The 13,503-nt window shown below is 39.5% G+C and overlaps 2 protein-coding genes across 2 annotated transcripts in view; one reads left to right on the forward strand and one right to left on the reverse strand.

Annotated features, from left to right (window-relative positions):
- Positions 1-2,300, forward strand: part of cttnbp2 (cortactin binding protein 2) — a 106,729-nt gene extending 104,429 nt beyond the window's left edge. Inside the window, exon 23 of the mRNA XM_083915961.1 lies at positions 812-2,300. Within this exon, the coding sequence (XP_083772087.1) occupies positions 812-1,186 (375 nt within the window). The 3' untranslated portion in view covers positions 1,187-2,300. The remainder of the gene's footprint in view (positions 1-811) is intronic.
- Positions 2,301-7,175: 4,875 nt separating this feature from the next.
- Positions 7,176-13,503, reverse strand: part of cftr (CF transmembrane conductance regulator) — a 57,990-nt gene continuing 51,662 nt past the window's right edge. The window contains exons 26-27 of the mRNA XM_083916613.1: positions 12,638-12,743; positions 7,176-7,404 (exon numbers count right to left, since the gene is read on the reverse strand). Coding sequence (XP_083772739.1) covers positions 7,189-7,404; positions 12,638-12,743 — 322 coding nt within the window. The 3' untranslated portion in view covers positions 7,176-7,188. The remainder of the gene's footprint in view (positions 7,405-12,637; positions 12,744-13,503) is intronic.

Here is a 13,503-nt window from a genome sequence, read left to right on the forward strand (position 1 = left end):
CAAAAAGATTTTGTTGAAAAAATAAAAGAAAATTGTTGAAAAAAGTATAAAAAAATTGTTGGAAAAAGTTCAAAAAAATTTTGTTGAAAAAAATATTTAAAAAATTGTTGAAAAGTATAAAAAAATTGTTGAAAAAAAGTTCAAAAAAAATTTGTTGAAAAAAGTTAAAAAAAATTGTTGCGAAAAGTATAAAAAAAATTTGTTGAAAAAAGTTTAAAAAAAAATTTGTTGAAAAAAATATAAAAAATTGTTGAAAAAAGTATAAAAAAATTGTTGAAAAAAGTTCAAAAAAATTTTGTTGAAAAAAATATAAAAAAAATTGTTGAAAAAAGTATAAAAAAATGTTGAAAAAAGTATAAAAAATTGTTGAAAAAAGTTAAAAAAAACTTTTGTTGAAAAAAGTATTTAAAAAATGTATTGAAAAAAGTATAAAAAATTGTTGAAAAAATTATTTAAAAAATTATGTTGAAAAAAGTAAAAAAAAGTGTTGAAAGTATAAAAAAATGTTGAAAAAATTGTTGAAAAAAATGTTGAAAAAAGTAAAAATAAAAATTGTTGAAAAAACTATAAAAAACGTGTTGAAAAAAGTATAAAAAAAATGTTGAAAAAAGTTCAAAAACTTTTAATGAAAAAAGTTTTTTAAAAAATTGTTGAAAAAAGTCTAAAAAATGTGTTGAAAGTATAAAAAAAAGTTAAACAAATTGTTGAAAAAAATATAAAAAAATTGTTGAAAAAAGTTCAAAAAAAATTTGTTGAAAAAAGTAATAAAAAATTATGTTGAAAAAAGTTTCGTTTTCGTTTCTCCCGGCAGCCCGTCGCTCATCAGTCCAGCCGCAGCTCCGTCCAGAGCAGCAGCAGCAGCAGCGACCGACGTTCAGGCCCCCGTGCCAAATCGCAGCTCCCCGTCCCCAGCAGCAGGGGGCAGCAGACACGAGCCCCCACTACTGCTGCCACCACCTCCTCCTCCTCCAGCAGCAGCAGCAGCAGCAGCCCTGGCCGAACCCAGACGCCCCCCAGCCGCAGCAGAACCACTAACAGCAGCAGAACAAAGCAGGCTCCTCCCGGCAGCAGCAGCAGCAACAACAACAACTACCGCAACAACATCAACGACAACAACCAATCGCACGAGGACATCTGGATCCTCCACAGAGACCTGCATGAAAACAACAACAACAACAGCAAGTAGACATCTACTCCATGTCCCTGATTCCCTCCAAGATGTAAAGACTACAGGCACCCGACGACCTTTGACTTTTAGTATTCGTACTTGTTATCCGTACTCGTTACACTGTACCGCAGTTGTGTACTTGGGGACCATAGTTTTAATGCGATCGCAGTATTTGAAGTATTTGTTTTTGGTTTGGAGAGTGGGGGGGGGGGGGGAATACAACAGGAGGTAAAGCAGCAGGTTACTTCCCTGTTGCCTTATTCCAGCGTATTGACCTGCGTGTTACGTACGGGACGGTGTTCAGTAGATACAGAGTCAGAACGGACTGAAATAAGTGGATATATATTAAGTATTTGACTGCCTCAGTATTTATGTGTACCTAAAACGTGAAATACCGTACTTGTCCTACTGGTTTAAGGCCATTGAAGAGTAACTGAAGGTACTTACAGGTGTTACCTTATTAAGTGAGAAGCGTTTTTTTGGATCAAAGGAAGAAACGAGCAGGTTTTTCTTTACTTTTCGTTGTTTTTGGCTCTTAAGTATTTGGAGATATCCGCGTGTTTTATCTTTAACTAGTCGCTTAAAGGTTGGAGTTTGAATACTGTGGAAAGTAATCAGGGTTTTACCAAATATATTTGTAAATAAGAATGCGTAAGTGGAAAACGCTCTATTAGATCGGTGTATGTGGTATGACGCTTGTACAGTGACCTTTAAAAAAACCCTTAAAGCAGAAACAAAAACAACACAAAACACAAAAAAAGCGCTGGAAATAAAACGTGTACATAGTGTTTGTAAAACCGCTTTGGTTTCTGAGCCCCTCACTTGTTTCAGAGTGACGGTGCCCGTGGCAATAAGCACTAGAACTGTGTCCAAACAGGACGTCCTATCAACTGTAAGCCATAATAAACGTTTGAGATGCCCGTCATTTCCCCCCTGACTCATGTTTAACCCCCCCCCCCCCCCCCCCCCTGCAGCGTAATTCATCCTTTCTTCTTCTTCTTTTGTTTTCTTGCTTTCCATCACCACTGTGTTCTCCGTGAGTTCTCGCCGTCGAGGACGCGTTTCATGTTAAGCGGACGTTGTTTATATAAATCTATATAAATATATCTATACATATGTACAGGAGAGATTTTAGTCACGCTATGATTTGGATCTGTACCATAGCTGTTTTGAAGTTTCAAGAATTGTCTTTCAAGCACAAACATTAAAATGGCACTGTCGAAAAACCCCATCGGACTTTGGTTGTTTTTTTGTTTTGTTGTTTTGCGTCTGGAGTCTCCCTTAGAGAGAGGGGGAGGAGTTCAGCATCCGTGAGGAACTCGGAGTAGAGCCGCTGCTCCTTTGCGTTGAAAGGAGCCAGTTGAGGTGGTTCAGGATCATCTGGTAAGGATGAACCCTGGGCGCCTCCCTAGGGAGGTGTTCCAGGCACGTCCAGCTGGGAGGAGGCCTCGGGGAAGACCCAGGACCAGGTCTTGAACTGGAAGTCTTTCTTTGAGTGGTGTGTGATCCATCAGCTAGCTCTCAACGCTAAATGATTTGTTTCTGTAGCAACAACAGACAAACCTGGCAACCAGCAACGCCCAAAGCTATTGGCTGCTACAACGGAAACAGAACGGGACTAATTACTTTCATTCTGTACCCCTCAAAACGCCCCGTTGGTGTATTATTTAAAAAACAAAAAGCTTTTAATAGGTGGTTAGCGCTGTCGCCTCATAGCAAGAAGGTTCCTGGTTCGAATCCCGGCTGGGGCCCTTCTATTTGGAGTTAGCATGTTGTCCCCGTGTCTGCGTGGGTTTTCTCCGGGTTCTCCGGTTTCCTCCCACAGTCCAAAGACGTGCAGGTGTTCGGTTCATTGATGACTCTAAATCACCCGTAGGTGTGAATGGTTGTCTGTCTCTGTTCGTCTCTATGTGTCCTGTGATAGACTGGCGTCCTGTCCAGGGTGGACCCCGCCTCACGCACGATATCAGCTGGGATCGGCTCCAGCCCCCCGTGACCCCGACAGGGACAAGAGGCTGAAGATGAATGAATGAACCTTTAAGTTTAAAACATGTCCTACATTTCCCAGAATGCTTTTCAACAACCTGCAGAGAAAGGGGGAAACCACTCTCAGTTTTTCCTTTAGGTGGAAAAAGCGGTAAAGACGTTCAAGCTCATCTCCCAAAAACAGTCGTTTCTTTACAGATGTCGTGCATTCACACTGAAAAAGTGACACAATGAAGCGTATCGTTGCAAAACGGCGTGCACGGGGGGCGTGGAGGAGCTCCTCGCAGCTGGAAGATGTTCAATAACTTGCAGACATTGGTGAGAAACACACAGAGAGACAGAAACTACGAGAGAACACAGCTGGAGAGAAACGCCGCCGCAGAGGTGACGACATCACAAACGACACGACCACGATGACATTCTCAAAATCTGTAGTTTTACTGGAAATATAGTTGATTGAACAAATACATTTATACATTTCTTGGGGACGTCCGTGTCCCCTTTTTTCCTATGAGTGAGAAACCGCTGTGTTCTTAATTTACTCTGTAAATAAAAAAATCGGTCACAGTTCACATGTCGAGGCGTTTCCCCGTGGTACCTTAATCACAACGGCATCGCTGCGTTTACAAAACCATCATTTATACAGAGCGAAAGGAGCGACGCTTTTCCCTCAACCACAGAAAACAAGAATTACGTCAGGAGAGTCTAAGGGCGCACTCACACTGTGCGTCCGCGCCGCGCCCCGTGCTTTAGGGTCCTTGTCCCCCCCTCCAGGCCCGTTTGTACTCACACTACCTGGGCCTCGGAGAATGCTTCTTGCTGCCTATACGTCATCACGCCGTAACACGTCACACGCATTGATGACGTCATGGCGATGCGTGGCTTTGTTTCCAGATCTTTCCGTAGACCTCAGAGTTTTTGTGCGTCTCGTCGACTGTTTTTGAATCTTTTCATCGACCAAATCTGCAGTAAACACTCCACCTCCGCATCACACCAACGTGAACCTTTCACCGCCATTGTTTGAAATGTCCGCGCATGGTCCCTCCTTCTTTTTTCTACGTCCCAACAGGCGCACAGGAAATGACCTCAGAACCGCCGTAGGCCTCGTGCTCGTACACGTGCGCACGCTCGTGCTCGTACACGTGTGCACGCTCGTGCTCGTACATGTGCAAACGCGCTCTACAAAAGCCCACCTCTCCTAAACGGGCCGTGGACGGCAAGCTGGCTGCAGCTAGACGCGGAGCGGTTGCACTCACACTGGTCAAACGCACTAGGCTTTATCCGTAAAACCTGTTGTGGCCCGGTGCAGAAGGACAGTGTGAGTGCGCCCTAAATGGTTTCCAGTTTCTGAGGGAAGTGCAGAAATAACTTTGAAAATGATCTAAAAAGAGAAAAGCTTGGTGTTTGCGTTGTTTGTACAGCAGCCGCTCTGAAAAAATACACCTTATTTCAAATATTAAATGTATTTTTTAGATGAATTAAAGCCGTCTCTCATTAATTCATTCATCATTAACGAACAGAGGCTGAATAATTAAAGTAAAAAGCTTAATTTGTTGTTTTAAAACAAAAAAAAAGTCACAATTGTACATTTACACTTCATTTGACGGAGGAATCGAAAACAAACTGTTGCACAGCATTTAATCACTCGACTGTTTCCTTGCTGTGGTGGTGGATGAGTACCTCGGGGTGTCTCTAAAGTGCATACAGATAGAAAAATAAGGGTCTCTGAGTCCGCCAAGGGCGTCACGTTCCTCGTTGATGCGCTCATGTGTGTGTGCGTGTGTGTGTGTTGGTTCGCAGGGTCAGACTGACTAACAGGACAAAATGGTCTTTAAAACAATACAAAATAATGCAATTTGTGCTTTTTCAAAGCTAAAAAATCAAACTTTTTGGCGTCGGAGGAGAAACTTTTTCCTCACGCGCCAAAAAGCACCTGACGGACTGAAGCCTGCAAAGGCACTTGGAACGGTTCGACAGCAACAAAGCGTTCAGTCAGTCAGACTGAACCGGATTTCGGGACACGTGTTCATGCGCGCGTTACTTCTCGCTGTGCTGCTCTGCTTCTGGAAGTGAGATCCTCCCATCCACAGCTCTCCCTGGAGCACAAACGCACACTGAATCATTATTACTTCTTCTAATTTAAAGACCGGTTTACGGCAAAAGCCTCAACATGGGAACATTTTTATCTTTTCAAAGCTTGCAGACGTGTTGCACTGTGTTGGTCAACATGTTAAAATTACTCTTAAAGTGTAATTCCGGCGCAAAATAGTCCCTTTTTCGGCATTTATATACATTATATGTATAAACTACTATAAACAAATCTGTTAATAGTGGGCTCCTTCCTTTTGGATGTCATTTAATCGACTTAAATGGACTTTACTACTAGAGGAGCTGGTACCGAGGCCAGTAGGTAAGTCCTTAAAACACTCTTAGTGAACCCAGATGTTTATTAACTACGTTGTTGATGCTTCGGTTAATGTGTAGGGACTCTTCTCATGCTGCTGCAGAGGTTTGCTGTTATTTTCAGCAGCATTAGTGGTTAAAAAAGACGTTTTAATGCTTCACCGTGCTGCCCCGAGCTAATCAGTGTTAGCCACGTCCGGCTGTTAGCGACTCCCGGGTTCCTCTGTACTAGTTGTAACTGTCTCGATGGATTATTTGATGTATGTAAGTGCCGGAAAAAGACCCTGGGATGATGCGCCGGGATTACACTTTACACTTACAGCATTTAAAACATTCCAGCTATTGCACACACGCAGCTTTTAATTACACGTGTGCAAAACCTCCTCAACCACTTGTTATATTAAATATACTGTCTCATAAATTAACTCCATACATGAGCTTTATTATGCGACAGTAAAAACCTGTGTGTGTGTGTGTGTGTGTGTGTGTGTGTGTGTGTGTGTGTGTGTGTGTGTGTGTGTGTGTGTGTGTGTGTGTGTGTGTGTGTGTGTGTGTGTGTGTGTGTGTGTGTGTGTGTGTGTGTGTGTGTGTGTGTGTGTGTGTGTGTGTGTGTGTGTGTGTTTGTGTCTGAAGCCAGATGTTTTTACTGTAAAGCCCTTTTCACACAGGCACTGCAACCCTGAAGGTATCTGGACGTTACTCAACTCGGCTGTATGTGAGAACGTAAATGTCCGGATCACTCGGACCAGACATCAAACAGACTTTTTACACCGCCAGCTCCATAAAACGGCGTCTGAGTGATGTCCGATCGAGTCTATGTGACGTTTCTATCATGCGGCTGGTGCCAAAGTGAACGAAAACAAAACATCGGAGGGTGAAGAAGAAGAACGAAAGTGTCTCAACTCAATTTCATGAACGTAAAGAGACTCTGCGGTTTACGAGCACATTACAACCGACTACAGCCGCGCAATCCACGTCATTTCCTGCCTCTTGGACGCTCTACCCGGGCGCTACCCGTCGCCTAAAACCAAAACAGAGTATTTCCAGTGAGCGAGAACACGTCTGACGGGCGATCTCCGTGTGTGTGCTGCACGCGTGAAAGAGAAACGTCACGGACGATGTTCAGACCTGATTCGTTAAAGACGCGTGTCGTCTACGCTTGTGTCGTCTACGCTTGTGTCGTCTACGCTTGTGTCGTCTACGCTTGTGTCGTCTACGCTTGTGTCGTCTACGCATGTGTCGTCTACGCTTGCGTCTTCATGCTAACTTGACTTGAATGTGCGCAACATACTGTACGTGCCTGGCAGTTAAATCTATACATCGGTCAAAATTTGTAGTTTTCATAAAGCAAATCAAGTGTTACCGAGTCCAGTTTGATTAGAAACCATATAATAGAAACCTTCAATGTCTTTTATTTAAGTTAATTGTGATTCAGTGTAAATTGAGTTCTCCTATTATGGAATAAATAGTGTATCTGGGAGAGCGTCCCGTTGTGACTGAGATGCTGTTTCACTGGAAATTTGGGGGGAAAACGGCTCAAAAAGGTTTGTTATTAACCCAAAATCATCAGCATCAGACCCTTGTTTTTATCCGTCAGAGTTATGGGTGTGTGTGTTCGCGTGCCTGGCCGGTTAGAGGCGAGTGTCGTGGACCTCGTCCTCGGCTTCCTCTGGTAGGGACGAGATCTTGGCGGTCTGCGGCGGCGCCCTCTTGCTGGAGTTGAGGCGGTGCAGCGTCGGGAAGAGGCGGAGGCGGTCGGCGGGGCTCATGGCCTGCTTCATGTGACTCGTCTCGTTCAGCAGCTTCTGGATGGAGTCGTAGCTCTTGATGGAGCTGCCCTCGATCATCTGCACAGACGGGAGGGAGGAGAAGCTGCTTATCTGCGATTCTGGACTTAAATTTGTTTCTACGATATAAAAAAAGATCTTTAGGCTCTTTATGGACAACTTTATCCTGAGCCTTTGAGGTTCAACAGTGGGTTTAAACCTTTAAAAACACCCTGGTTGTGTCCTGTATAAAATGATCTAAGATAAAAAGTATAAAACCTGGAGCATTCATTCTTTGTGCAGCAGAGCGAAGGCTTTGTTGCTGCTCTTTTAACCACAGGTTGAAAAACTTCACATCGACTTTGGCTCTTGAGAAACCAACCTATACTGTTCTAAAGAGTGCCTCTGAATTTTAGGACACCCCCACAGGCACTGAAGGACACTTTCTATTGTGGAGTTCAAAGTGTCAATTGCTTTAAAATATCAGTAAAAGTCACGTTAATGCCCTAAAAAGCGTTACATATTCACTTTATTTGATATTTTATAGATGTGACGGATGACTTTCAGTCCTTGGATTCGTTTGTACGGAACAAAGATGCATTAGGTCCACTCTCCAACCACAAACACACCCAGCTGGTATGTGTGTGTGTGTGTGTGAGTGCCTGTGTGTGTGTGCGTATGTGAGTGTGTGCGCGTGTATGTGCGTACATGTGTGTGCGTGCATGTGTTTGTATGCGAGTGTGTGTGCGTGTGTGCGTGCATGTGTATGTGGTGTGTGTGCGCGCTTGTGTGCGTGCGTGCGCGTATGTGTGTGTGTGTGCGTGTGAAACTGAAGAACTTTCTACTGGGCTCAGGCGATATGAGACAAAACTTACTTTTTAAAGGATTTAAAAAAGTATTTTTATTTCGTCAAACCGTGCTTTGGTACCGTGAAAGTGTTTGATATTCATCACCTTGAACCAACAGGAAGTTCCCAAAGAACCTGAACAGAAACGCACTGAAAGCATAAGGGCTTTAATATGAACAGTTAGTCCCCGAATGTGTAGCAACAGCACGCCGTGCAACTTTCCCCCTTATACCATATGAACACAAACGTGAGTTCGCCTCACTCTGTGGAAACGTCGAGGTCACTTCCCTCCTGTTACCGTCACGCCGGCTGCTTATTCCAACACAAACCCTCATTAAATCACATGCACACAAACAAACAGACGTGCAGCGACCAGCTCACGCTACACAAGGGGGTGGACTTTCGTTTCTTAGCACTTCTTGGAGAGCCGTGTCAAAGCAGGTTGAGCCACATCACACCAATTTGATGTTTGTCGCGTTGGCTCCCATCAGGTTCAGGATTGATTCTTAGGGCGCACTCACACTGTCCTTCTGTCCCGGGCCAAAACCGTTTTTTCAGCTAAAGCCTAGTACCTTTAAGCAGTGTGAGTGCACACGTTCCGCGCATAACTGTGGACAGCGGGCCGTCCATGGCCCATTTGAAAGAGGTGGGCTTTAGCAGAGCCGTTTGCACATGTACGAGCACGAGCGTGCGCACGTGTACGAGCACGAGCACGAGCCCTACGGCAGTAGCGGTATGTCCGCCTGTTCGGACATGTAAATAGAAGGAGGGACCATGCGCGGACATTTAACAACAACAACAATGGCGGTGAAAGGTTCACGTTGGTGTGATGCGGAGGTGGAGTGTTTACTGCAGATTTGGTCGATGAAAAGATTCAAAAACAGTCGACAAGACGCACAAAAACTCCGAGGTCTACGGAAAGATCTGGAAACAAAGCCACACACACGCGATCAATGGGTGTGACGTGTTACGGCGTGATGTCGTATGGACAGCAAAAAGCATTCTCCGAGGCCCAGGTAGTGTGAGTACAAACGGGGCTGGGGCGCGGGGGGAGAGGGAGGGGGCAAAGTACCCTAAAGCCCGGGTCGCGGTGCGGAAGGACAGTGTGAGTGCGCCCTAAAGGTCCTTGTCTTAACGTACAGAGCCCTGCACAGTCAAGCACCTGATCGCATTTGTGACCCGTTCCCTCCGTATATCTCCAGCAGGTCGCGGAGGTTCTTCAGACCGGGGCTTTCACCGATTGTCCCTCGCTCTAAACTCAAAACTACAGATGATCGTGCCTTTAACTGACCCCTGGGGTCCATTTACGCCGGACTAACACTTTTATGTGTCCTGTGTTTGTTTTTGTGCGTCAGTTTTTGTTTGTTTGTCTCTTTTTCTGATGAAATGATTTTATCTTTCTTGCTCTTTCCTCTTTTATGATCTCATCTGTTACAGCTTGAGGGAGGTTAAGGAGGTAGAGCGGTGGTGCTTTAAACCGAGAGATTGGAGGTTCGACTCCTTGTCTACATGGTGACGTGTCCTTGAGCAAGACACTGAACCCTTTAATTGCTTTGCAGCGTTTTTTTTCAGCTCCTTAGGACGGGCTAAAAGCAGAAGTCACATTTTACTAGATAGTACTAACAATTGTATGTGACCACTGATCAATAAAGTTAAAAAACAAAACAAGAAAAAGAACTAGTTTCTGTAAAAAAAGTTTAATAAAGTTTAAAAAACAACAACAAAAAGAACTAGTTTCTGTAAAACAGTTTAAATAAAGTTTAAAAAAACAACAAAAAGAACTAGTTTCTGTAAAAAAGTTTAAATAAAGTTTAAAAAAACAACAAAAATAACTAGTTTCTGTAAAAAAGTTTAAATAAAGTTTAAAAAAACAACCAAAAGAACGAGTTTCTGTAAAAAAGTTTAAATAAAGTTTAAAAAAACAACAAAAAGAACTAGTTTCTGTAAAAAAGTTTAAATAAAGTTTAAAAAAACAACAAAAAGAACTAGTTTCTGTAAAAAAGTTTAAATAAAGTTTAAAAAAACAACAAAAATAACTAGTTTCTGTAAAAAAGTTTAAATAAAGTTTAAAAAAACAACCAAAAGAACGAGTTTCTGTAAAAAAGTTTAAATAAAGTTTAAAAAAACAACAAAAAGAACTAGTTTCTGTAAAAAAGTTTAAATAAAGTTTAAAAAAACAACAAAAAGAACTAGTTTCTGTAAAAAAGTTTAAATAAAGTTTAAAAACCAACAAAAAACTAGTTTCTGTAAAAAAGTTTAAAAAAAAGTTTAAAAAAACAACAAAAAGAACGAGTTTCTGTAAAAAAGTTTAAAAAAAAGTTTAAAAAAACAACAAAAAGAACGAGTTTCTGTAAAAAAGTTTAAATAAAGTTTAAAAAAACAGCAAAAAGAACTAGTTTCTGTAAAACAGTTTAAATAAAGTTTAAAAAAAACAACAAAAAGAACGATTTTCTGTAAAAAAGTTTAAATAAAGTTTAAAAAAACCAACAAAAAGAACTAGTTTCGGTAAAAAAGTTTAAATAAAGTTTAAAAAAAACAACAAAAAGAACAAGTTTCTGTAAAAAAGTTTAAATAAAGTTTAAAAAAACAACAGAAAGAACGAGTTTCTGTAAAAAAGTTTAAAAAAAAGTTTAAAAAAACAACAAAAAGAACGAGTTTCTGTAAAAAAGTTTAAATAAAGTTTAAAAAAACAACAGAAAGAACGAGTTTCTGTAAAAAAATTTAAATAAAGTTTAAAAAAACAACAAAAAGAACAAGTTATTGTAAAAAAGTTTAAATAAAGTTTAAAAAAACAACAAAAATAACTAGTTTCTGTAAAAAAGTTTAAATAAAGTTTAAAAAAACAACAAAAATAACTAGTTTTTGTAAAAAAGTTTAAATAAAGTTAAAAAACAACAACAAAAAGAACTAGTTTCTGTAAAAAAGTTTAAATAAAGTTTAAAAAACCAACAAAAAGAACTAGTTTCTGTAAAAAAGTTTAAATAAAGTTTAAAAAAACAACAAAAATAACTAGTTTCTGTAAAAAAGTTTAAATAAAGTTTAAAAAAACAACAAAAAGAACGAGTTTCTGTAAAAAAGTTTAAATAAAGTTTAAAAAAACAACAAAAAGAACGAGTTTCTCTAAAAAAGTTTAAATAAAGTTTAAAAAACCAACAAAAAGAACTAGTTTCTGTAAAACAGTTTAAATAAAGTTTAAAAAAACAACAAAAAGAACTAGTTTCTGTAAAAAAGTTTAAATAAAGTTTAAAAAAACAACAAAAATAACTAGTTTCTGTAAAAAAGTTTAAATAAAGTTTAAAAAAACAACCAAAAGAACGAGTTTCTGTAAAAAAGTTTAAATAAAGTTTAAAAAAACAACAAAAATAACTAGTTTCTGTAAAAAAGTTTAAATAAAGTTTAAAAAAACAACAAAAAGAACTAGTTTCTGTAAAAAAGTTTAAATAAAGTTTAAAAACCAACAAAAAACTAGTTTCTGTAAAAAAGTTTAAAAAAAAGTTTAAAAAAACAACAAAAAGAACTAGTTTCTGTAAAACAGTTTAAATAAAGTTTAAAAAAAACAACAAAAAGAACGATTTTCTGTAAAAAAGTTTAAATAAAGTTTAAAAAAAACAACAAAAAGAACAAGTTTCTGTAAAAAAGTTTAAATAAAGTTTAAAAAAACAACAGAAAGAACGAGTTTCTGTAAAAAAGTTTAAAAAAAAGTTTAAAAAAACAACAAAAAGAACGAGTTTCTGTAAAAAAGTTTAAATAAAGTTTAAAAAAACAACAAAAAGAACAAGTTTCTGTAAAAAAATTTAAATAAAGTTTAAAAAAACAACAAAAAGAACAAGTTTCTGTAAAAAAGTTTAAATAAAGTTTAAAAAACCAACAAAAATAACTAGTTTTTGTAAAAAAGTTTAAATAAAGTTAAAAAACAACAACAAAAAGAACTAGTTTCTGTAAAAAAGTTTAAATAAAGTTTAAAAAACCAACAAAAAGAACTAGTTTCTGTAAAAAAGTTTAAATAAAGTTTAAAAAACCAACAAAAAGAACTAGTTTCTGTAAAAAAGTTTAAAAAAAAGTTTAAAAAAACAACAAAAAGAACGAGTTTCTGTAAAAAAGTTTAAATAAAGTTTAAAAAAACAACCAAAAAACCTATTTTTTGTAAAGTACTTTGTACATTTTTTCTGTTAAAGGTGCTCTACAAAATAAACGTAACATTATTATCATATTTATGTAGTTTTTGAGCTTCTTCATTTATTATTATTGTTATTATTATAATCATGTATTTGCCTATTTTAATACTCACAGAGTATTGGGGTCACAGTGATTCATGTCAGACGTTGATCTTTATTAAAACTTTGTGTGTCTAATTCGTCGCCTGTTGAACTTTATCACGCTGACAAAATGAAAAGAAATAAACAAAAAGAGAAACTCAAAATCAAGCAGCAAAGAGCTCGTCGCTAACCCTGAATGCTAACAACGTACCAGGAAGGACTGACACTCCAGCAGCGGCTCCACTCTGTGCTCTGAGAGGATGACGGTGCAGCCGGAGAACGCGTGCTTCAGCGTCTTCCTCAGGACCTGTAACGTTCTGCTCACACACACACACACACACACACACCACCGTCATCATCATCATCATCAAAGGGCGTCTCTCTTTACGGCTAACACACACACACACACACACACACTTAACGCTGTGTTCCTGTTGAGGCCGACATAAAAGAGCAGACGTCGTTGGCCTCGGGTTAAGTTAGATTACTCATTATAGGCTTAATTTACCTTTATGCATCCCACTCTGAACATATGGTTACACACACACACACACACACACACACAGTCAGTCCTACTGTAAGCAGTCTAGATTGTCACCATATGCAGTGACAGGGACACCGCACATGTTGGACTCGGGTGACTTCCGCTGCCACAAACACAAAGGAAATGCACAGAAAGCCCTCGGATTACTTTCAGGTATCATCTTGGGTTGAAGTGCGCGGCAGGAGGCAACAAAAACACTATTTATCAAAGTTTAACTCATGCTTTAGACGAAACCACTGTCCTTTTTGGCATGAATATACATCAAATAAGCCTATTAACAGGGAAATCCCAGACAGTCGCTCACAGCCAGACGTGGCTAACAGTGATTAGCTCGGGACGGAGCGCTGAATCCTCCAAAACCTCCTTTTTAACCGCTAATGCTGCTGAAAATAACACCAAACCTCTGCAGTAGCATGAGAAGAGTCCCTACACACAAAACAAAGCCCCAACACCGTAGTTAGTGAAGCCAGAGTTTATTAAAAAAGACGGCTTTACAGCGCTACAGGCCTTCGCAGCCTTGTACGTCCGTAATG

The sequence above is a fragment of the Echiichthys vipera genome (genome assembly GCF_963691815.1).
Source record: "Echiichthys vipera genome assembly, chromosome: 7".
Classification (NCBI taxonomy): Eukaryota; Metazoa; Chordata; class Actinopteri; order Perciformes; family Trachinidae; genus Echiichthys; species Echiichthys vipera.